Below are 23,855 nucleotides of genomic sequence, written 5' to 3'. Positions count from 1 at the left end.
CGATCGGTTAGGAGGCCCTGAGCCGTCGGACCAGTCAGAGTCCTCATCCTCATCGTCCTCCGAACTACCCAGTCCACACCCAGGGGGAATGACGCGTTTAGCTTTCCCCTTCCCGGGTCCAGTACGGGCCGGCGGAGGGTTGGTGGAAGCAGACTGAGGAACGATGGGCGTCGTTACCGAAGGACCAGCGGTGGATCCCGTCGTGGACGCCGATCCCGATTTTGATACTGCCGTAGATCCCGTTTTGGCCGTCGATCCGGACTTGGACACCGCTGATCCTGTTTTGGATGGGGCAACGGATCCAGCCTTGGACGCCGTAGACCCAGTCTTGGGTCCGGATCCAGATGTTGACGCAGCAGCGGTGGATCCCGTCTTGGACGTCGATCCCGGTTTGGACACCGTCGATCCCGTTTTGGACGTAGCAACGGGTCCAGTCTTGGACGCCGAGGTAGACTTGGATCTAGCGGTGGATCCAGACTTGGATCCGGCACCTGACTTCGAGGGAGAAACGGAAGTCTTGGGCGCGGGTGTAGATCCTGCCTTGGACACAGAAGTGGATCCCGCTTGCGGAGCAGATTTAGAAACCGGATTCGTTTTGGGCTTGGCTTTCGGGGAAGCTCGGGCCTGCTTATGGGGACGGGAGGATCCGGTGCTAGGAGCGGGAGATGTACTACGCGGGCGTTTCGCAGTCGACGAATCCGCCCCACTCACCGTCGGAAGAGGAGCAGAAACGCTAGCAGCCTGAGAGGGCCCCGACAAGGGAGGAAGTGGATCCGAGACGGCAGCTGTCACCAGCGCCAGTCGTCGACGTGCCAAATCGCGCTCCGACAGGCCGCGATCGCGCTCCAGGATCAGCTGTTGCTGCTGAGTTTGGGCTGCGGAAAGTTGATCCTGGAGTTTCGCGGTGGTCGCATCTGCTTTCTTCAATTTGTCACCTAGATTGACAATAACAAGTGAATATGGAGTTACTAGCAAGGGCTAAAAGAGGATCCACGTACTCATGCGGCGAAGCTTGGATTCCAGCTCCGTTAGCGCACGCTCGGCATCCGCCCACTCGGTAGTCGCCTTGTCCCGCTGGAGCTCGCTGTCTGCCAGTTTCGTTTGGATCTCGTCCCGCAATCGAGTCATACGCACGAATTCTTCAAGCGCGTAATCTCGTCCGGCAGACGCCCTCTCGAGCGACTCCTTGGTGTCTTGCAACTCCTCAGAGAGTTGAGCCAGGGCTACATCCGGCGACGAGGGAGGTGGATTTGGCGCGGGGGACCCTCCACGCGCCGACCCTAAGGCGGATCCGTCATGGGCGGATCCCACATAGTCGTTGGTCACCACCTCCTCCTGGGTCAAACGCAACTCGTCACGGAGGCGGTCCAAGCTCACATCCGCAGCTGCCCTAGCAGTCTGGGAATCCTCCAGATCCCGCTCGAGGTCGTGGATCCGGGATTGGAGTTGGTGGATCTCAGATCCGGCGAGTGCCATCTCCCTAAGGAGATGGTCGTTGTCATCTCGCATAACGTCTCGTTGACGGGAGGCGCGATCCAGCCGTCCGGTCAGGTCGCGGATCTCGACCGCCTGATCAGCCAACAGGAGTCGCAGGTCCTGCGACCGAGAGGCCGCACGGTGCTCCCACCCCTGGATCTCCATCGCTTGGTCATGGATTTGGGCCCGCAAGGTCTGAAGTTGGGTAGTGTGTAGAGACGCAGCTTGGTCTTGGGCATCTTGAGCCGTCTGGAGCTCCGCCGTCAGGGTTTGCACCTGATCGGAAAGAGCCTGGGCTAGAACCCGCAGATCGGTGGGCGACATGGAAGACGGACTGACCGGAGGTGTAGTGGATGGGACCTTGCCCGACGATTTGCCGGTACGCTTGGCGGGAGACATGTGTCGCGAAGGGGAGAAAGCGGTTGTGGATGCTGGTGATGCACGTCGTGGACGCTGTTGTGCAGCGCCGACCACGTACAGGAGGCGATTGTGGTGAAGTGCTTTCTCAGAAATAAGAGAATGGTCCTGACGCGGGGTCACTATCCCGAATCAGTGACAATTTCAAGTGATTATAGAGGATTTGGGTTGTTTGGCACGGGTGCAAGTTGCCTGTGGTGGATTAGCCATGGCGAGCAGCACCCCGTATGGAATGACGATGGATCTGATATGAGCGATGTACGAGAAGGCAAGATCCACCAAGACTTACCTCGGATCCACCCTTACCTGGATTCACTAAGATGGATATGGGATATACTATACAAGAGTGGATCGAGTGTGGATCCTATGAAGGAAGGATGGTCGGTGCTCTCTGACGGTGGATCTAGTAGCCACGGCTAATGAAGAGTCAAGATCCACCGCGAGGTACCCCGGATCCCATACTTCTGAGTTCGTACAAGGAGGGAGGATCCCGCCTGGAGGGACCTGGATCCAGGGTATAGGGATGAGGGATACAGTGGATCTCGAACTTTCGTGGGACAACGGAGATCACAGACGGTTGCGAGATGATGTTGGATGATTGGAGAGCTCGGATCCACGGCGAGTGTACCATTACAGTGAGGTGGATCCAAGCGACCTGGATCCGGATGAGTGTACCCATAATAGGGTGACCATGATGATTACGTCATATATCCGGTGGATCTGAAGATAACACAGCTGGGATGATGGGTCAAGGGAAGAAGGGACATGCAGCCGAGCCTGGTAAGGGATTTAGCAGATGAAAGACATAGAAGGTAGAAACCCAGGCAGGTATAGGCTTAAATATCAATACAGACTCCAATTTGCACTGTGGAGGGCAAGTGACCTGTAGTCGTCTCGGGGGTTGGATTTGGCCTCGGGCGATCGCCGTAACAGGAGTGAACATTGGCCCTGGACAAGGACAGCGTCTACTTCGCCCGCCAAGCATCAGGTCTCACTATGGAGTAATCAAGATCACGACCTAGAGAACAAGTGGGCACGGAATCCTAACGGGATCATCAAGTGGAGATCAACTACGTATAGCGTTTCGACGGGGATTGGATTTGGCCTCGCAGAACATTCGTAGCGGAGATGAGCATTGGCCCGGACAAGTTTCGTGTATACTTCGACCCTAGGGACTAACTCATTAAATAAAGGACTCCAATTTGCACAGTGACACGCAAGTGCCTTCCTGCCCTCAAGAACCGGAACTACATTGGCCGTACGAGCTCCGAGAAGGTTGGGAATTGCGAATCTAGTGTTGGTAGTGATAACTGGATAATACATTGGCCAGATCCTACAACCTAGTGAGCTTTTCCTTTACTTGTGCAGATCCGACAGGTTAACCGAATTTACTACTTGGTCGGTTACACCCTAGGGGCTCTCAACTCTCAAGATCCCGTCACAGGAGGCGGCAAGTACAACGCAAAGGAACGCAAAGGCAAGGGAACACACCCGCAAGGCAACCCTACGGCCAGATCCACGATCTAGGCCCCGGATCCATAAGCTCGAATATTCGCTTAGGATACGGAACCATCCACGGACGCAGAGTGAAGATTTTCCACTGCTGCTCCACCCCATCCCCACGTCTCGCATAGACACTCAAGCTTCATCACTTGAACTCTTCGGAAGTTACCGAGACAGAAGATCCCGCCCTACCGACGGGTACACAAGGTGAGGAAAGTTCAGCAGAACACGGATCATCGGGGGACCCCCTCCGTTAGTCGGTGTCTGGGCGCAGTTGGTAAGTTGGATCTGGCAATCTCGCAGATTTTGCTGATCCCGCTACACCACACTGAGAAGTACTTGGTTGTGAAGACCTACGAGTTCCTCCGCCAAAAGAAGGCCTCTGCACCGCATCTATGGAAAGGAGGAGTTCGTTATCATGTCAAAGAGTGTTTAGGCTTTGCTACGGGCACCATTTCAGCTATATGGGCGCACTGGGAGCAGCACCACGACAAGAATTTCACCTCGGTAGGCTGTACTTCATATCATTTCAGTTATTATTGATATTTATCATTTCAGTGGTCGACAAATTAATTATGACAGATGGAAGGTCCAAAACCATCTGGGAGGCCTCCAGAAATACGAGACAAAATATCTGCAGCAAGGTGATGAATGCGAAATTGCATCGGAACCAGAGGGCAGCAACGAGGACACGGAAGAGGATGACGCCGTCGATGACAATGAAGCTGTAGCCGATTAGGAATATGAACGGGTGACCCGTTGTATGTTCTTTACACTCTAGATATTCTTTTGACGGGTTCTTTTTAACAAGTTTATAATTTTCTAACAATCGTCAAATTGCGGTAATATTTGGAATTTATCCATCCGGTTCTGAAAATCCCCACCTGTTATCCCGGCTCTGCCAATGAATATGCATGCATGTTAGTACGTGCCAAGCCCACAATTGCAAACAATTCTGCAAGATATAGAGCCTTTTTTAAACGGCCGATTGGGAGATCAATGGTTGCAGATCCGCAAAAATAGACCTCAAAATCGGAATCTACGCCCGATTTTACCCCTTATATCTAACTATCGTTATGGGTTTTGTGAAGGGAAGGGTTACCTTTTTTGGACCAAAGTTTGTCCAAGGTTTGGTGGCCGGGATAATAGCGATCTCTCGACCACGGAAAATCTCTGGGACGTCAAGCGAATACTTGAGCTGGTCCACATTGAATGTGGCATGTCGTCCACGGGCCAAATAGCGATGCGGTAGTGCAACACGATATGCATTCTCTCCAATCCGCTCCTCAACTGGAAATGGGCCGTACCACTTGGGCAATAGCTTGTTACGATTTGGGTCGCGCCCTGGGTCGTAGTCCGGCTGACCAAGCTCACTGCTCATGACCCGAGAGTCCACTTACACCAAGTCACCTTCTTTCAACTGCACTTGTTGTCGTCCTCTGTTGTAGTAATGGGCCTGACGTTCCTGATCTAGCCGTAAGCTACGCTGCGCCAACTGAATTGTTTCTTGACGCGATCGAGTCATGTTTTGTGCCAAATTTCCCGACGTTGCCACAACTATCGGACGGCGAGGCTTTCGTCCACAATCTACCTCGAACGGGGAGATGCGAGTCGAAGTTGACACTAACGTAGCATGGGCATATTCCACCGTCGGTAACATCTTCACCCAATTGTCTCCATAATGAGAAACAACACATCGTAGACTGTCCTCCAGAGTTCTAATCTGCCGTTCACTTCGTCCATCGGCCTGGGCCCTTCTCGACACCGTCATTCGTTGCTTCACTTGCATGATCGTCATCAGCTCGCACCAAAATTCACTCGTGAACCTTGGATCTCGGTCCGACACAGTTGACTCAGGCAGAGAGTAGTATCGAACGACATGATCAAAAAACAACCTCGCTGGTGTCTTGGCGTCGACGTCCTTGGTAGTGGGAATATAACATGGTCTGTTTGAAAGTCGACATACAACCACATAAATTGCATCAAAACCTTCACTCAGTGGCAGCGCTGTAACAAAGTCCATAGTCACATGCTGCCAACAGTAATTTGGAGCAGGGAGCGACTGAAGTAATCATTTGCATCGCCGAGATCCAGACTTGTGCCGCACACAAGCTTCCCAAGTTGAGATGTACTGCGCAATGTGCTCCCGCATTCCTGGCCACCAGAAATATTGGCGCATCGCCACCATCGTACGTTCCACACCAGGATGTGCCACCACTGCAGCATCGTGAAAATCGTGCATTAGCCGGAGTAAAATTGAATAAACTTGAGAAACACGAAGTACTCGAACTGCATTTGTGCTTTTCACCACTAAAACCCCATCGGGAACTTCGTACTTTGCAGATGTCCGCTCCTCCTGGCGTTGTAAGCTTTGCAGAATCGTAACACAGTCCTTATCGTGTGCGTATGCTGCTTTGATGTCTCGTACAAATTGATCATCCTCCCCCCCCATCAACAGAGACGCGTGCCCGAAAGATGCCACACCCACTGGTTGTGCAGGAAATGTTGGTACAAAAGCTTCTGCTCCCTCAATAAGAAGCTTGGCAGCCCGGGTAAGAAAACGCGTTTTGAAGACGAACGAACCGACCAATGTGACACAAACCGGAGGACGAGAAAGCGCATCTGCCACAACATTTGAGCTACCCTTCTTGTGCACCAGCTCAAAATCAAACTGACCGAAAAATACGAGCCAACGAGCCATCTTCGGAGATAAGTTTGGGTGTTGTAAGAACCAGCGGCACACCGAGTTGTCAGTGTGGACCACGAAATGGTTTCCAAGCAAATAGCATCTCCAGCGTCCGAGACAATGTTTGATGGCGTATAGCTCCTGCTCGTGCGCGGCCCACTTGGTCTATGTATCCGAAAGCTTGCGCCTGTAGAAGCTAACAGGATGATCGAACCCATTAACTTGCTGACTGAGCACACCCCCAACACACGACTTTGAAGCATCCGTAGTAACTTGAAAAGGCAAGTTCATGTCTGGTAAGCGCAAAATAGGTGCCGAAATGAGAGTCTTTTTGATGGTATTGAATGCGAATTCTTGATCGGAGCCCCACTTCCTCTCAGTCGTGCTCTTCAAGAGATTGGAGAGAGGTAAGCCGAGATCAGCATAACTCCGCACAAATCGTCTGTAATACCCAGAGAGCCCCAAGAATCGCTGCAAGTCCTTCACGTTCTGCGGCCGTGCCCAATTTGCTATCGCTGCAGTTTTGTCCGGATCAACTCGCACACCCGCACCACTTACGATGTGCCCCAGGAAACGGATCTCGCCCTGAGCAAAATGACACTTACTGGGTTTCGCATAAGAGTTGCTCGCTGCGCAGAATTTCAAGTACTCGTCGCAAATGCTGCAAGTGCTCTGTCCGGTTTTTCGAGAACACACAAATATCGTCTAAAAAGACGACAATAAACCCGGCGAGGTCCTTGTTCTCGAAGATTCGACGCATTAAACGTGACCATGTCACAGGCATCCCTGCCAGGCCCATGGAAGCGACACACCATTGGTAAATCTCTGATCCAGCATGAAAAGCAGTGAACTGACGCGAGTCAAATGCCATCCGCATTTGATGATACCCCAAGGCCAAGTCAATCAACGTGAACACATGAGCTCCAGCCAGGCGATCAAAGATCTCATTGATCCTGGGAATGGGAATGCGTGGAATGTTGGTGGCCGAATTAACGTACCGATAATCGATAACCCACCGCACAGGTTTCGACGGATCACCACCGCGTACCCACTGTGTCTTCGTCGGCAATTGGCCCGTCACCGTATCACGTTTAGGAACAGCAAAAATATTTGAGACCCAAGGAGATGAGCTGCGTTCAATCCACTTCTTATGCAAAAGTTTGTCGACAAAAAATTTCAAGGCTGCTTTCTCAACGTGTGCCTGCCGAAACCGAGGCCTGGAAGCCGGAACTGCACCTTGCTTCAACTGAACAGAGTGCTCGATATCGCGCTCCGGAGGCAGCCCTTCGGGAAGTTCTGCGCGTAGTGAGTCTGCAAATTCTCGAATCAAGCTGGAAACATCGGCATCAGGCTTCACCTTGCCATTATCTGCCACAACATCGAGATGGTACACTTCAGCGTACAGTCCCGACTTCAGATTACGTTGGAACTCCTCGGCAACATCGTACTCGATTGTAGGCTCGTTGCTATGAGGTGGTGTCCATTCTCGAGGTAAATTACGACGAGTACGACGTCGCCATGACACAGTCCGGGCAGACCAGTCGATGTCGGGATTTTCACGGGAAAGCCATGACTGCCCAAGAATGCCATCAAAATCTTGCCGTAATGGCCACTCTACCAGCTTGACTGGGCACGCACGGTTTTCCACCGTCATATTTACAGTAAACTTCCGGGAGGAAGTTGTCGATTGCTTACCTTCAAAGTCGCGAGCCTGAATTTTTTCCAGCCGAGCCCCAGTGGGAGCCACCAGCAGATCGCGTCGTACAATACTATGCGTTGCACCAGAGTCAGCTTACATTTTCAGAGAGCGCCCGTTCACGAGGGCTTCAGCAAATAGAAGGACGTTACCTTCCACTTGCACCTTATCCAAGCGGAGCTCCATCGCGCAGACAGACGTGCCAGTCACACTTCGTTCTTCTGGTAGCTCCTACATCTCGACTTCGACCAGACCTTCATTTTCAGACTTTGTGCATGGAGATTTCAGATTTACACTGCCCAACAAATACTCCATTTACATCCGTTGAGCTCCGTCGTTTCCCTGACGCTTCTTCGGACAGTCCGAAATGCGATGTCCAGCTTCGCGACAGTAAAAGCAAAGTCGTTGGCGGCGACACTGCTCGAGGTTCGGGCGGGAACTTACTTGGGAAATGTCCATTGGCTCTGGCGCGTCGCGTCGAGCTGCATGGGACCGACGACCTCCACCAAAATGCGCTCGTTCATAGGCTTGGGCTGCTGAGACTGCGGCCCTGAGCGAGTTGCAGTTGAGGTAGTCAACCTCCTTACGAGTCTCAGGCTTCAAGCCCATGATGAAGTGGTCCACCTTGTCAAGAGCAGACATATCGCGAGCCTGAGTGATAATTTTGCGAAAACGCGAGACATATTCCTCAACGTCTGAGGTCTGCTTGCAGCAACGTAATGCTGCTCGCAGACGATGCTGTTGATCGGGTGGAAGAAACTCATCACGTAGCGCAGCTTCAAACTCGTCAATTGAGCCGATGGGCTCCTTGTCGATCATGATGCGGTTGTGGTACCACGAGGCCGCGCTTTCGCGTAGGTTACAGGCCAGCATAGCAACCACACGCACTTGGTTGGCGGGATGCCCATAGTCGATGTTCTTGCCGTTCATGAACAACGTGGTCTCAAATATGAACTCGTCCACGCTTTCTTGTGGCTTGCCGTAGAATTTTGGCATCGAGGCACCCTCAATCTTAAGTTCTCGACTCGACCGTTGGTGCTGGAGTTGATCCATAACGGACGACCGAAAATCATTGTTCTGCGTTGCAACCGTGTGAGAGAGTTAGTGAATCGCATGTGTTAGGCCTTCCAACAGCGTCATGACGGGGTTTCGTTCTTCCATTCTTGACCAGGAAAACACGGAGACTTGTCCAGACAGGAAGCGGGTCCAGAGGGCACAGCTGAGTTGAAATGGACCAACAAGTGCTACCAATTATAATGTTGGACCACGGCGCTGTCAGAGTAACTGAGTTGTATTGAGCAAAATGCAGAATGATCGAAAAACTAAAGACACGAATCAATGCAAGTGGAGCTCGCTCGAGAGTCTCGAGTCGAGACTCCACTGGTCAACATGCAGCTGTGATATCAGAACAAACGCTAGCAGCCATCATGTAGGGATACCAGTAGCCTTGTGGATGAAGAAGCCATCTCAGCCTCTTGTTCACGCAGCGGCTGTACCAACAGTTGTTGCAGCAGCTGTGAGAGCATTACAGACTGTCCACCAACACCGGTGATTAGTAGTGTGAACGTTCAGTTGAACCTCTGATTACGACTGGTGCGTTCGCGGGCGGTAAAGTTCAGCTGAAGCACCTCGGAACCTCCGTGAACCTCCGCGGTAGTTTATACTTAAAAATTCTATGCCGTCTATTTTCAATAAAACTCTCAACAGGTTTAGCATGAAGACATGTACGAGCATTCCAGCATTCGCTGACGTCTCCAACAGCGACACGAGGTTGGACACCACCGACTTGTCCACTGTCACCATGTCGCTGATGGCTTGCCGTTCGACGCGTCCAACTCCTTCGCGTACATCGTGCTCCGTCAGGTCGCCGCCCGACGTGCTGCCTCCCACAGGACCTGCATACCACCATTACCAATGTACGCCAGATGAGGAGCGCACTCTTTCGTGTCCGTGCCGTAAATAGAATGATGTTCACGCTGGATGCGGCGTTCAAGGTGAAGTGGATCAGGTGCACCTTGGCGTTGTCGCCGTTTTTGCTGGTCTCCGTGGCCCAGTACTTCTTGCTCGACGCACTCGAGTCTAGCGCGATGTCCAGATTCGACGCCGCCACGACTGATGTGGAGGTTGCTGTCCGGCTTGCAGAGAGCTGTGGTGCTGGAGTAAGACGACTACGTGGCTATGGTGACTGAAGTTTCACCGAATGGAGATTTATTCGACCTTGTGGCTCCCGCGTCACTCATGGCGACGAGATGGAGATTTGTTCCTCGCACTGGAGCTTTTATCTGTTCGGAAGCAAGATACCGCTGAAGTACGTCTGAAACTGGAGATATACGTGACTCGAGTTTGTGAAGAGGAAAGTGGATACGCGCATCCGCTAGTCATAGTGGCTATTGCCCGATTGGCTTTTCGATCAAGTCGAGCTAAAACGTCGGATATTCAGCACAAATTGCTGGATATTTTCGCTAAACTTTACTCAGGAGCTGCTACTTTATGGCTGAATGAAGACGAAGCGCAGCATATCCAGTCAACGGCTAGTGTATCAACTGGATCCGGTTCGATTATCTCTGGGCCAGCGTCTGTGGAGGATAAATGGAGTCTTTGAAGAGTCAATATGGCTGTCGCTCGGAATCTATGGAAAATCTACTGAAGTTGGTGGGCCTGAAGAAAGTGAAGCAAGCTGCTGTAAATTTATTTAAGAATGCAATGGCCTTACAGCAATTATCGGCCACGCAACGGAAGAAAAACTTGATGGGGTTCAACTACAGCGTTGTAGGGAAACCTGGTACTGGGAAGACGACAGTGACGCGATTGTTTGCTAATATCCTATATTAAATATCATAAGTGTTTTACTCACTATACCCTCCACACTTAAGGCGATCGATACACTTCCAATTTTCTGCAATGAAAACAAGATCTCGGACCATGGTAGCCTTCAGCGAGCTTCTCTTCACCGTTATGACGTTTCCACTTGTCGAAAAAGCACGTTCTGACGGAACGCTTGTCGCCACGGTCCCCAGCCACTTCCTCGCTAGTCTGCGCAAGTTGGGGTAGTCATCTCCATTCGCCTTCCACCACGTGAAGGGATTCAGGTCATTTTTCACGGTAACAATGCACTCTAAATAGCGAGTGAACTCCCTTTTGCACTCTGTTTCTAAATCTGTGGCTGCGATTCGAGAAATATTCGGCCCGAAGAGATGATGGATCATGTCATTCCGTTGCTGCTGCTCCGCTTCTTCGATGGGTGTTTGGTGACGGGGATCCGTTCGTTCAGGTGGTAGCGTTTCGTTTGCCAGCTGCACCATTGCCTGTACAAGTTCGTTGCTTGCATTTGGCTTGTCGATAGGACTTAAGTGAGACATCCACTTTCCTACACGCGGATCCAAGTACGCAACCCACCTAAGCTCGCTTTTCTCCAAGTCCTCGAATCTTTAACGTACAATGTTAGCATTCCCTTTCTGCAGTCATTCACCATTAACACCGTTTGAGCCACGTACGCTTCGTCACCGGCTTCTGCCTCAAGACTGGCAAAGAGATCCGTCTTCTCCAAATGCTTTCGAATACCGGATAACACAGGGAGAACCAGCGGCATCGTAGGATAAGTTTGTCCACCTAGTGTTTCTGAGGCAACGGCAAACGGCCCCAGCAGAGCTCGCAAGCACTTTATAGTGAGCCATTCCTCGGCAGTTGGACGATATAATTTTCTTGCCACATCTTTGAACTCTCGGATACCTTCAGGATTTTTCAGGTACGTGAAAAACTTCACTAGAACTCTATCATTCTTTGGAGCATTTTGCCAGCAACTATTCCATCTTGTGGCGCAGTCGACAATAGGCTTCTTAACTTCGTGATCTTTGACGCTGAAATGTTCAATTTGAAGAGCATTTAATCGGTTACAGCCCTTTGCTGACTTTCTAAAGTACACAGCAAGCGTCCGGAAGCGCTGAACAATTTCACGTACCCTATCCATCTCATTACGGTGAACCAACTCAATTGTGTCGTTTAAGAACTGCTCCATGTCATCGATTGCAACTTCGCGGAACCCCTCGATTTGGTTCCTGTCATCCACAGTCAGTGAAGCTTCTTCCTCATGTTCCACAACTGGTTCACTGCTTTCGGCAGCAACTTCAGCAGCCCAATCTGGCTCATCGGCGACACCACTCGCCCGTTTCTTCTTAATCATTGCCCCTCCAACGACTAGGTGCAGGCAGTGTGCTAGGCATGACATGTGCTCGACATGTAATAGTTCACCAGCAGCAACCATGTTTGTGCCTCCATCTCTCAAAAACCGGACACAGTAGAGCTTAGACAACTGCCATTCCTCCATAATTTGTTCAATCGCGTCTGCAATGGCGTTTCCATCATGAATGCCGGCCAGCTCTTTAACTTCCAGAGTTTAATTCTGAGGGCAAAATTCATCGTCCACGTAATGTATAGTCAACGAAATGTAGCTTTTCGTGTTTCTGGAAGTCCAAATATCACAGGTCATTGAAAAATACCAACATCCCTTCACAATGGCATGTCGTACTCGCTTTCGATACTCCACAGCCAAAGCCACTATTTGTTGTGCGATCTTAGTTCGCTCAGGAAGCCTTATTTTGATTCCACAAATATCTTCGGTAATGTATCGAATAAATACGACAAATCCAGCATCTTCCACAATCTTCATCGGCCGAAAGTGCCGTGCGATCCACTCAGCAAGAAGAAGATTTACGCGTTTCTGTTGCTCCGCTGAAATGGTACGCAACTGCCTTTTCCATTATGAAGAGGAACTTGGCCTGTGCTCTGATTTCGCTGCCCCGCTTTGGTGTTGTACACCTTTAGCTCTTCAGAATGGTAGATTTCCATATGCTGCGGCAACTTCGACTGACCAACACGAAACTTAACTTTTGCACTGCAAAGTAAACAATACGCGAGCTCGGCATGATCGTTATTCAAATCATTACGCTCAATTTGTCTGCACGCCTCGCTTCGAATGAGCCGAGCGAAATGCCAAACATCTCTCCTCTTCTGACGTTTCATAGTAAAGAGCACTAATCCCGATTCACTTTCAGCACGCTGTTGCAGTACCTGGACGTCAATGACGGCACCTTCGTTTTCGAGAACAGGAGGGCGGATGCATGGGTGCTGGGGTTGCTGTGGCGACTGGTATTGCCAGAATTGTTCCTGTGTCTGATGCTGCCAGTGCTGCGTCTGTGACTGTCGGTCTTGCCAGAATTGCTGTGGATGCTGTGTGAGCCGCTCCTGCACCTGTGGCTGGTGTGCTTGCCAGAGATGGAGAGGTTGCGCTTGCCAGAGCTGCTGTGGCCGCGGTTGCAGCGAGAGCTGTTGCTGGGACTGGTGCGATTGTCGAGAGAACGACCTCGATGGTTGAGCCGGGACGGAAGCTGGCACTGCAGTAGGCACTTCGTCATCGTAAGAAAGCACACGCCGAGGCGCTGGCGTACGGAGAGGACGTGGCGTGTGATGGCCGCGCGACTCGCGCCGCGAGTGCTGCTGTGCCTCCATAGGTATCGGAAAATGATGATCGCCTTCTCAGATAACACACAGCACGAACAAAACACTTGAATAAAGTATGTGCATAGTTTAACGCCGATGTACCATTGAGGATGTAGAAGGTAGTTGAAGTAGGTTTGAAGGGATTCAGATACCTTTCAGGGGTACCTCCGGATGCAGAGGTAACGGGAGGTTCACAAAGGTTCAGCGCCTGAACCTTCACACCACTACCGGTGATTGTCCACCGATGACGTCGCTAGATATACAACACTACATTGATACCGGTAATACGGCGATAATGCTAAAACGGAGGCGACAGGCTCAAACCGAGGATGCCGTAAATTGAGGACAACGTTTCTAAGATGATGCATGCAGGCGTAATAAAAGAAGGAAATGAAGCCTGGGGGGTTCCTGTTGTGCTCGTACGGAAAAAGGATGGTGAAGTTAGATTATGTATTGATTATCGAGCTCTGAACAAGGTCACGAAGCGTGATGTATACCCGCTGCCCCGTATTGACGAAACCCTCGAAGTTTTGCGTGGAGCCCAGCTATTTACTACGCTCGACCTACGTTCAGGCTATAGGCAGATTGGAGTAGCTCCCGAAGATCGTGATAAAACCGCTTTTACCACAAAACAAGGGTTATATCGGTTTAAACGCATGCCGTTTGGACTAATGAACGCTCCGTCGACTTTTCAGCGAATGATGAATGGCGTCTTACGTGGGCTAACATGGACGACTTGTTTAGTTTATCTGGACGACATAGTAATCTTCACACGCGGTGGAATTTGGCATCATATTGTGCAACTAGCTACCGTGTTACAAAGACTGTGCTCAGGCTCAAATTAAAGAAGTGTTTATTTGCTACGCGTACGATCGAATACCTGGGCCATGAACTGAGTAACGACGGCGTACGGCCTGTGGAACGTTTGATATCGGCGGTTGCGGAGTTCCCACGCCCGCAGGATCCGGTGGAAGTGAAGCGCTTCGTACATTTGGCTGGCTACTACCGCAAATTTATAGAAGCGTTTGGCTCCATAATGGCACCGATGACGCGTCTCTTGAAGAAGGAATGCCCATGTAAGTGGACAGAAAAGCAGCAGTTCGCTTTCGAGTGAGCGAAAGGGATTCTGACGACGGTTGGTGACCGATGTGAGCAAGGTGGGACTGGGCGCCTGTTTGATGCAGGACCAAGGCCGAGGCTGGGAGCCGATCGCATATGCAAGTAAAGTACGCGTACGATCGAATACCTGGGCCATGAACTGAGTAACGACGGCGTACGGCCTGTGGAACGTTTGATATCGGCGGTTGCGGAGTTCCCACGCCCGCAGGATCCGGTGGAAGTGAAGCGCTTCGTACATTTGGCTGGCTACTACCGCAAATTTATAGAAGCGTTTGGCTCCATAATGGCACCGATGACGCGTCTCTTGAAGAAGGAATGCCCATGTAAGTGGACAGAAAAGCAGCAGTTCGCTTTCGAGTGAGCGAAAGGGATTCTGACGACGGTTGGTGACCGATGTGAGCAAGGTGGGACTGGGCGCCTGTTTACCAAGGCCGAGGCTGGGAGCCGATCGCATATGCAAGTAAAGTAAACAGCAGCGCGGAAAGTAACTACTCGATGACGGAACTGGAGTGCTTGTCCGTCGTATGGTCCGTCAAGTTATTTAGACCCTACTTATATGGCAGAAGATTTGAGACTGTCACGGATCACGCAGCCTTGAAGTGGCCGATGACGGGAAAAACTAACGAGGGCCCTCCTAGAGAGGGCCCTCACACAAAACGGGCAGAGGTATTACCGGTACTGTTACCGGTACAGCGTTACCGTACTGTAACCGGTACAGCGTTGCCAACCAGACGAAAGGTTGTTAACATATTGAAAGGTTGTAAGAGTACCATTACTGTGGATGGGGTTGCCGTACGCGAATGGCTGGCGTGTACAGGAGCTCAGTAGCGAGTACCACAAACCACTTTACCGTACAATGGAGAAGGAGAAACCCCCGGCAAAACAATGCAGTAACCAATAGGGATATCCACCAACCGGGATCGCTCCTCGCGTGCCACAGTGTAACATCCGGCGTAAACTCTTAATTGTGTACCACTTTCGAGCGCGACGACGACACTAGCTGGAATGCTGCGGGGAAAACGCATCTTGACAGCTTCCACGTCGCTACTTGTGAAGTCTGCATGCGGTCCTTGCTCAGGCCCACCAGGGCGCGAGTACAAAAATGAATAAACTTGTGCTCGAAAGTTTGCATCAACTAGTGTAACCACCTCCTCAATTTTCCTGTGGAGCTTTTTCATCTGTGGCGAAAGACAATTTTGACGTGATTGGCTTCGGAATGTGTCGTCTTCTTCGCCACCCACCTCACGGAAAACACTGATATAATCAGATCGTCTTGCTTGTCGAAGCACACATGAAATAGTTGCTTGCGTGAGATTGAGGGGCAGCACTAGATAGCCGTCGGGCGGAACCTCAAGTCTTGGGTTGGAAGCCATTTGAAGACTGAAGCTGTTTTCGTTCAGATAGCACTTTGGAAGATCTATTTACGTCACAAGCTGTCTATTGCATCACTAACGATTTTTTTGCATCACTAACGGTCTTTTTGCATCATTAACGGCTGCGTCACTAACGGTCTATTTGCAGCACTACCGGTAATACCTCTGCCCGTTTTGTGTGAGGGCCCTCTCTAGGAGGGCCCTCGTTAGTTTTTCCCGCCGATGACCCGTCCGAACTTGGCGGGAAGACTACACAGATGGACGTTGACTTTGCAGGAATACGAATTCGAGATCTTATACCGACCCGGCACGACGAACGTTGTTGCTGACGCGCTCTCACGAGCATCTGCAGCAGCCTCAGCAACGGTGTTGGCGATATTAAGGGGCGGCCGACGTCGACAAGCCACACACATAGAGGCGGAGATGAAAACAGAAGACGGAGAGTTGCCCTCGAACGTCGCAAAACAGGAAGCGGGGCAGGTAGCTAGACGGATCATAGCCACGGCAACAAGCGCAACGAAGCCAGTGCCGATGTCCCAGACGGTAGCAGCATACAGACGTGTTTGCGGACGCTCCAACGGACGCAGTAAATTCAGTGATGTCTGAAAGAGGGCAGGACGAAGCCGACGGACGCCACGAGCGGCTCAACCGCAGCGACCGAGCACGCGGGCGGCTGCTCGAGAACGAGAAGCCCGTGAAGCCGAAGAACAGCTGATGACCGCTCTCGAACCTTCGTGCGAAGACTGTGCCGGAGCAGGACGGACCGTAGACACGAAGACCTCAACGCCACCGAAGCCGATAATGACGAACGAGATCCCGATGCAATTATACAAGGACCTGGAACGCCACGTGTCGTGGGCAGAACCAGTAGTGAACATGACGGCGGACCACAAACAGAAGGGAGACGAGAAGGCGTCAGAGACCAAGGTAACCGGCTCGAACACGACGACCAGCTTGAAGACAGGGACAGCGATGACGACGGATTCCATGATGAATAGGGTCACTATCACCGTCAAGACAAGTAAGAAATTTTCGACCACGACCAAACCCCGTCGACACCAAAAAGAAGCTCACGACGAATGGGACGCTGATGGAACTGTCGCAATACCAGGGCGACACTACAGCCTCGACGACGGCGGTACTAGATGAGTTTGACGACGACGTAATGCACGCCGAAGCGACAACGCTGCAGCTAACTGATAGAGAGATTACAGTGGCACAACAACGGAGCCGACTGGTGCAAACTATGTTGAAGACGGGAGATTACAAAGGAATGAATGTGGAGTGCGTTTTGGATTGGTAGTTATTGAAACTCCACGTGGCGGCGAGTAGTTCTGCCATCGACGCTCTGGTCGGTCGTATCCAAGGAAATGCATGGGTCGATCTGGACGGGACATTTGCGTGGACCCCACACATACGGACGAGTGGCTCAATTGTACTGATGGCCAGGATTACGGCGCGAAGTTAATCGCTGGGTGCGTGGCTGTCAGGAGTGCGGGAGCAGGAGCGCGCGACCGCGAGAAGTGATACCACCGCTACGGAGCCTACGGGGCGGTGACGTTGGAGATCGATGGGCGGTGGACGTAGCTGGACTTTTCCCGGTCGCCGAAGGAGGCGAACGATACATTGTTGCTGCATTAGAATACGTGACGAGATATGCAGTCGCGAGAATTGTTGTACAACACACGGCAGAAATAGTGGCAACGCTCTTAATGGAAGACGTGGTGTTGAAATTCGAAGCCTTCCGTGTGTTATTGACTGATGATGCACCCGAGATGACGGGCCAGACGATTGAGCAGCTAGTACTACTGCTACAAGCAAAGCAAACGAGCCCCGTTCCCTATCGCTCGCAAATGATAGACCTTGTTGAACGCTTCCATCGCACGTGGAAGGACTGCGTCTCCACGTTCATGACCGGTGAACTTCAAAGTGATTGGTGCGATTGGGTACAATGCGCTGTATTTGCGTACAATTCAGTGCAACACTCAACGGTGGCATTGGGCCCCAATGAATTGATGATGGGTCGAAAGTTGAGGCCTCCGAACGAGTTATTGAGGTGGACAGAGCGCAACGAAGCTGGCGAGTTAGTACAGTACCATCGTCAACTAATGGCAGCGATGAAGCATGCACAAGAGAGCGCGGATCAGGCGAGAGCAAAGGAGCAGGCACGTCAAGCTTATTACTACACCTTTGCCAATCCAAACTGGTGGTAGTGTAAACCAAAACGGAGTGTCCCTTATTTAGAAATTTATTTTTTTAAAAAATTAGAAATCCCCAAAATTAATCCAGACCAATACGGATTTAGTGTAAAGCAAAAGGATGAAGTATTTCTTGTTCGATGGTCGCCTCGATAAGAGTATCTTGTCTTCTACAGTACTGCACATGCACCACGTACATTACATTAGTGCATTGGCTATAGCCACGAGCGCCCCGCACCGGACGCCGTTATAAGTGTACGAACTCTTCTTAACGCTGACCGTCCAGGCAAGCAGCCCCAACACGAGCGCTTGATGGCACGTCAATCGCTGAAGCGCCGTTTTTGAGACGCAAACTCAGAGCTGCAACCCCTCTCCTTCCATTCCCCACGGCCGGTTAACATCTGCAAGCGCAGCCCAAAGCTCTCATCCTTGATGTACTCTGTCTACTGTAATCGGGTTGCTGGCCGTCTTGGTCCCTCTATCGATGATTATGCAGGCTGTTCAAGCTGAGAGGTCACTGTGTGCACCCACACTCTCGTGTTCTGGCGCCCATACGCAGGTTCACGCCCCCTTACATCTTTGTGTGTACTTCAGTCCGCAGCGAGCCCGTAGTTCGTATTGCTGGATGTGTCACTCGCGTTCTTGCCAGTTTGCACTACACTAAATCTACATTGCTCTAAAACCTAATTTTGTAAAATTATTCCTCAAATTTAGATGTTACTTCGGTTACACTACCACCAGTTTGGATTGGCAAAGGTGTAGTACTACAATAGGAAGGTGAAGTAACGACGGGGCTTTGAACCGGGTGATCGTGTTTGGGTGTATAACCCTCCGAGAGGGCACAAGGTCACCAAGTTTATCCATCAGTGGGTGGGTCCGATGAAAGTGGTCAAGCCGGCTGGATATGAAAATTACCTGCTAAAACGAGAAGATAAGACTGACCAACCAGAGCTAATGATAGCTCATTCGTCGTTCTTGGTGATACACCATTCACCAACGTCTCTCCTACGACGCGCGGTCGATAAAATTAATGAACAGATCGAACATGAAGATCACTGCGCACGGAGGTCGATGACACGGCGACAGGAGCGCCTGTATTGGCAACGACGGCGAGTAGGAGTGGAGGAGTGGAGGAGCGTCAGCAGAGTCTCGTAAGCGACGACGAAGCGCTGGCTAGACACGAGCTACTGAGGGAAGACGATGGCCGACGCGAAGCGGAAAGTCTGGGTTGGTCGCGATGAATACGAACGATTACACCGCAGCGGCTGGTTCGTGAAAGACCCGGGTGTTGAGGAAGTCGTGTAGCAGGGTGGCAGATGCGTCAGTCTGCCTAACGGACGGTGGCAGCTGGGCGGACTGGGATGACGAAGAAACAACTAGTTACAGCGACTGGTCAGGCAACGACTAAAGGGCGCCCTAGGAAGATCGTGCTGAACGAGCGGTCGGGGGCAGCTTAGAAAGATGTCGGGCGACTAGTGCGAGCAAGACGGCGGAGAAGCAGCAGCAGTAGACAATTTGCCGGCGAGTACGCGGACGGCGACAGCACTAGAGATCTGTTGGCGAACTAACATGCGGCAACGGTGAGAACTGCGTCTCCGCGTGAACAAGCGGAGCCTCGGCGAACACGGACGAACCGGTCTCTAGTGGTGCGACGGCGCTGCTGGACGACTGCAGGTGGACTACGAATGACAGCGGCTGAAGTGTGCAGCGGCTGAGAGCGGACGACGAGTGGACGGACAGGGTAACGACCCGAGTCAGTCTGGTGTGGGGTGCTGTCAACGGACAGGCCGAGCTTCTACAGTCAGGCAGGTGACGCCGAAAGCTTGGACGTACGAAGGAAGCAAACGTACACAGAGGTGACAGTCAGAAGTAGTCTGTATTGATTGATATTGAACTTAAAAAGAATATGTGGCGGAGCCAGTCGGGCTCACACCGGCGCGGGAGACAATAGTTGTCGACCGACGGCCATCCGGATCTTGGACGTTCATCAGCACTGGACGAATCAAACTCAGCGAGTGGAGTTAGCGGCTCGTTACAAAGGTGTTTTATGAAAATCATTAAAAGTGCGCTAGCATTAAAGTTTCCGGAGTAGGATGTTGTTTTGTCAAAGCTAAAGGTGCTCTAACGCGAATCGCAGAGTACAGCCAGCATAGTCCTCTTGTAAACTGTTCTTGGTAATGTCCTTCGCCGTTCACGCACACGGTCTGAGAGTAATGCAGTAGCAAGCTGCACTGTCAAGCGCATGTGGTTTCAGAATGTGTCCGCTGGAAATGGGCAGACCACGCCACCCTGACAATACTCAGCTGCTCACAAATTTGAGATGCTAATTGATCCTGAACCATTCACATTTGGTCGCGAAAGAGATCGTTGTTGGTCCGGATACACTCGGCAACGTCAATTTTCATCTTCGTTACGACATTGTCTTCATGTGCTTCCTACTCTGCCTTCTTGTTGCCAACTGAGCTTGGTTAAGCTATAGGTTTTATGAGGGACAGGAGGTCATACGTAGGCCAAAATCGAAGGGCCTTTTTGGCTAAAAAAAACACACACACAAAGATGAGATTAAACACTTAACTGCGATTTACTATAGTGTTGCGTTAAACCAAATCGTAATTTATTTATTTTTCTATTCAACTGATTCCATCGTTTAAAAACGGTTGACAAAAAGTGTTTTAATGGAATCGAGCATGAGCTTTCGCTCTTACAAAAAAGAAAGAAAAAGAGTTGGATTTTGCTTTTCTTATCTTTTCTTTCTTTTAACCAATCATATCGCCCCGATCCACTCTTTTTACAAAAGAGCGGTCACCTGACCTTTGGCAACCATGGCGTCGACGTCGGCTGCGCAGGCCGAGATGGTGGCGAGTCTGATCGGCGAGAAGGTGCTGGAGACATTAGACCAGAAGGAGCAGAAGCTGGACGAGACCATCAAGAAGCTTGAAGAGGCAGACGACGACGAGCTGGAGCGACTACGCGAGAAGCGGCTGCAAGCCATGCAGCAGAAAGCTCGCAAGTCGCAGGAGTTACGCGCGCTGGGTCACGGCGAGTACTCGACCATCGCCGACACCCACGATTTCTTCGAGTCCATGAAAAAGAGCGACAAGGCCGTAGTCCACTTCTTCACGCCGGCCAACGCCTTTTGTCAACTAATTGACGACCACTTGGCACGTCTAGCCCCGCACCATCTCGAGACCAAATTCGCTCGCATTAATGCGGAGAAAGCTGAGTATCTCGTAGACAATCTTGGAGTCTGGATGATGCCATGTATCGCTCTAGTTAATAAGCAGAAGGTGGAGAAAATGGTGCAAGGTTTGGATGAACTGGGAGGCTCGGACAAGTTCTCCACTGCCTTCTTGGCGTATTACTTGGGTCTGCACAAGGTGTTGACGTATGAAGGCCCAGAGCCGGAGAGTCCATCGGACGACTGTGGCGGGGCATATGCAACAGGGAATGACCCAGTGGCAGCGAAGCAGCAGCTGGACCAGGAACGGATCAATAGTATCCGTCAGAGTATCTTCTACGACAGCGATCTGGAGGAAGACGACTAGTGCAGGACTCTTGACACTAACTGTCCATACTGATTGTGGACAAAATATGAAATAGCTACTGTATTTTGCTGTCTACTTTTGTGTTCTATGAGTCGGAGTGCTTGGAGGCGAGACATTGGTGGCGATACGCGCGTTGTCGTTGCCGCAAATACTCCTTGCTATTGATTTTACTATGGTCTGACGCGTTGACAGCCTTGTCGAGTGTGTCGTGACGCCATTTGGACAGGTGGGCGAGTGTCCAGCTCTCTTTACCTCGGGAAATAACAGCTTCGGCGCGGTCTTCAAGGCCGTAAGCGCGGACGTCCATGACGCTGGGAGCTGTAGCCAATGGTTGCACCGACGAAGTAGTAGACGTATCACTTGCACAAGTCTCTTGTCTCTTAGACGGCGATGAGTCTTCCTTCTGTACGCCACCGAGACGCTTTAGCGACCTCTCCATGAACAATGAGGTAATAATGCCTCACGACTGGTTGGAATATGGTGTAAATTGAAAAATAAAAAAAACCGATTGGTCTAAAATTGAATTGACAATAGTTGCAGTTTTTAAAAGCAGCACCAACAGTCAAATGGGCAGTCCTTGGTGTTGCCGCCCTTGCCAATCTGCAGCGAGGCCTCCGAGTAAATGGGCAGTCCGTCCTCATCGTAGCGAACTGATAGCATTTGACCAGAAATTAGCATTTAACCCAATGATAAATCCATGTCATGAACGTACCAGGTCTCGGATCCGGATTGAGTCCAGCAGCAGTGGAGTTTGTATCTATACAACAGCAAAGTCAACACAACTACCCACCTACCTATGAAAAGAATAGAAAGCAACGTACTCTGAGCCTCGAGCTTCTTGATCTGCTGCTGTAGTCGCGCTTTCTCCTTCCTTTCACGGCGCTCCTGCTCCTCGTCGTCAAGTTTCTGCTGTTCTTCAGCAATGCTCTTCTTCTGCTTCTCCGTCTTTAACGACGCGAACAGATCGTCGATCTCTCCGCTATATGCCTTTGGTTTTCCCACCTTGTCGTTTACAGTTGTGTCGTTAGCTGCTGCTGCTCCAGAGCTTTTCTTTTTCTTCTTTGCCTTCTTTTTCTTAGCCCCGTTGGAGCTCGGAACTGCATTCGCTGCCTTCAATGTAGGTTTATCTTCCTTGTTATGTGGCTTTGAATCATCTGCAACTGCTGCTTTGGCCTTCGCATCCGTCGTCAGTGTTTTCGAGAAAGCGAACTTGGCTTTCTTCTGTGGCTTCTGCTCGGACGGCTTGGACGCTGCAGCCTTTACATTCACACACACAAACAAATACTCAGCACCACACATTTCATGGTCATTGCGGCTTGCGGTCGTGCACGTACAGCGCTGGTGGCCTGCACACGACTCCTCTTCTTCTTGTTGGACATCGGTGGCGGTGAAGTGATTATATAACTCGTAAGTTACTGGTACACTGTCCCTAATTTGTACCGTAAATTGGGTACAATGGTCAAGTGCAAAGTGACGAAAAACGTCAGACGTTGCACGTGCGGTACCGACGTACGTGGCGTTGTACAATGTAGATTAAACTCGATTGCATTAAGATGCGTGTGTCGTTCCTGGACTCACGTTTACCACCTTATCTACTCCGTCGCGCTGGGCGCCACGCAGCCTAGCAACACCCACTCTTCTTTTTCTTCTTCTGGCTTTCGGTCGTGTTCTCAGCCGTAATTGCGATACTGTTACCCGTAGGCAAGCTGGCTGACGCGTTCTCCTCCGCTTGGATAGTCTTGCGACTCATGAGTTTGTAGATCTCAGTAAGAATGCGCTGGAAGGCTGAATCCACGCCCGTAGCCTCCAAAGCTGACGTCTCGATGAACGCCAGATTGTTCTTCTCCGCGAAAGCCATTGCCTCTTCGGTCGATACTGCACGCAGATGGCGTAGATCGCTCTTGTTACCCACCAACATTATGACCGTGTTGGCATCTGCGTGGTCCCGCAGCTCCTTGAGCCAGCGCTCCACGTTCTCAAACGTGCCGTGCTTGGTAATGTCGTACACCAATAGCGCTCCTACTGCACCGCGGTAGTATCTGTTAATAACAAAATAGACCCAAGTCTTAAATAGCTGCTGACAACGGCATCGAAGCAGGGCGGGGAACGTACGCGCTGGTAATCGCTCTATATCGCTCCTGGCCGGCTGTATCCCAGATCTGCGCCTTGATCGTCTTGCCCTCGGCCACGATGGACTTAGTGGCGAACTCGACACCGATGGTACTCTTGGACTCGAGGTTGAATTCGTTACGCGTGAAGCGGGACAGCAAGTTGGACTTGCCGACGCCAGAGTCGCCGATAAGCACGATCTTGAACAGGTAGTCGTACTCGTCTTCTCGAGGCGAT

At 51.1% G+C, this 23,855-nt stretch overlaps 3 protein-coding genes across 3 annotated transcripts; 1 reads left to right on the top strand and 2 right to left on the bottom strand.

The window, feature by feature from the left end:
* Positions 1-15,972: 15,972 nt before the first annotated feature.
* Positions 15,973-16,263, bottom strand: PITG_20812 (uncharacterized protein; the record flags this gene model as incomplete). The annotated part of the gene is made up of 1 exon (XM_002895263.1): positions 15,973-16,263. The coding sequence occupies one exon, from the start codon at positions 16,261-16,263 to the stop codon at positions 15,973-15,975; it is 291 nt and encodes a 96-aa protein (XP_002895309.1).
* Positions 16,264-20,786: 4,523 nt separating this feature from the next.
* Positions 20,787-21,572, top strand: PITG_20811 (uncharacterized protein; the record flags this gene model as incomplete). The annotated part of the gene is made up of 1 exon (XM_002895262.1): positions 20,787-21,572. The coding sequence occupies one exon, from the start codon at positions 20,787-20,789 to the stop codon at positions 21,507-21,509; it is 723 nt and encodes a 240-aa protein (XP_002895308.1).
* A 480-nt stretch (positions 21,573-22,052) lies between these two features.
* On the bottom strand, positions 22,053-22,888 carry PITG_20810 (uncharacterized protein; the record flags this gene model as incomplete). The annotated part of the gene is made up of 5 exons (XM_002895261.1): positions 22,053-22,159; positions 22,222-22,266; positions 22,331-22,481; positions 22,720-22,730; positions 22,840-22,888. The coding sequence occupies 5 exons, from the start codon at positions 22,886-22,888 to the stop codon at positions 22,053-22,055; spliced, it is 363 nt and encodes a 120-aa protein (XP_002895307.1).
* Positions 22,889-23,855: the final 967 nt, after the last annotated feature.

Source organism: Phytophthora infestans, genomic scaffold (assembly GCF_000142945.1).
Source record: "Phytophthora infestans T30-4 supercont1.213 genomic scaffold, whole genome shotgun sequence".
NCBI classification, from domain to species: Eukaryota; Oomycota; class Peronosporomycetes; order Peronosporales; family Peronosporaceae; genus Phytophthora; species Phytophthora infestans.
The sequence above is the reverse complement of the archived record's forward strand: the minus strand, read 5'-3'. Positions and strand labels throughout refer to the sequence as shown.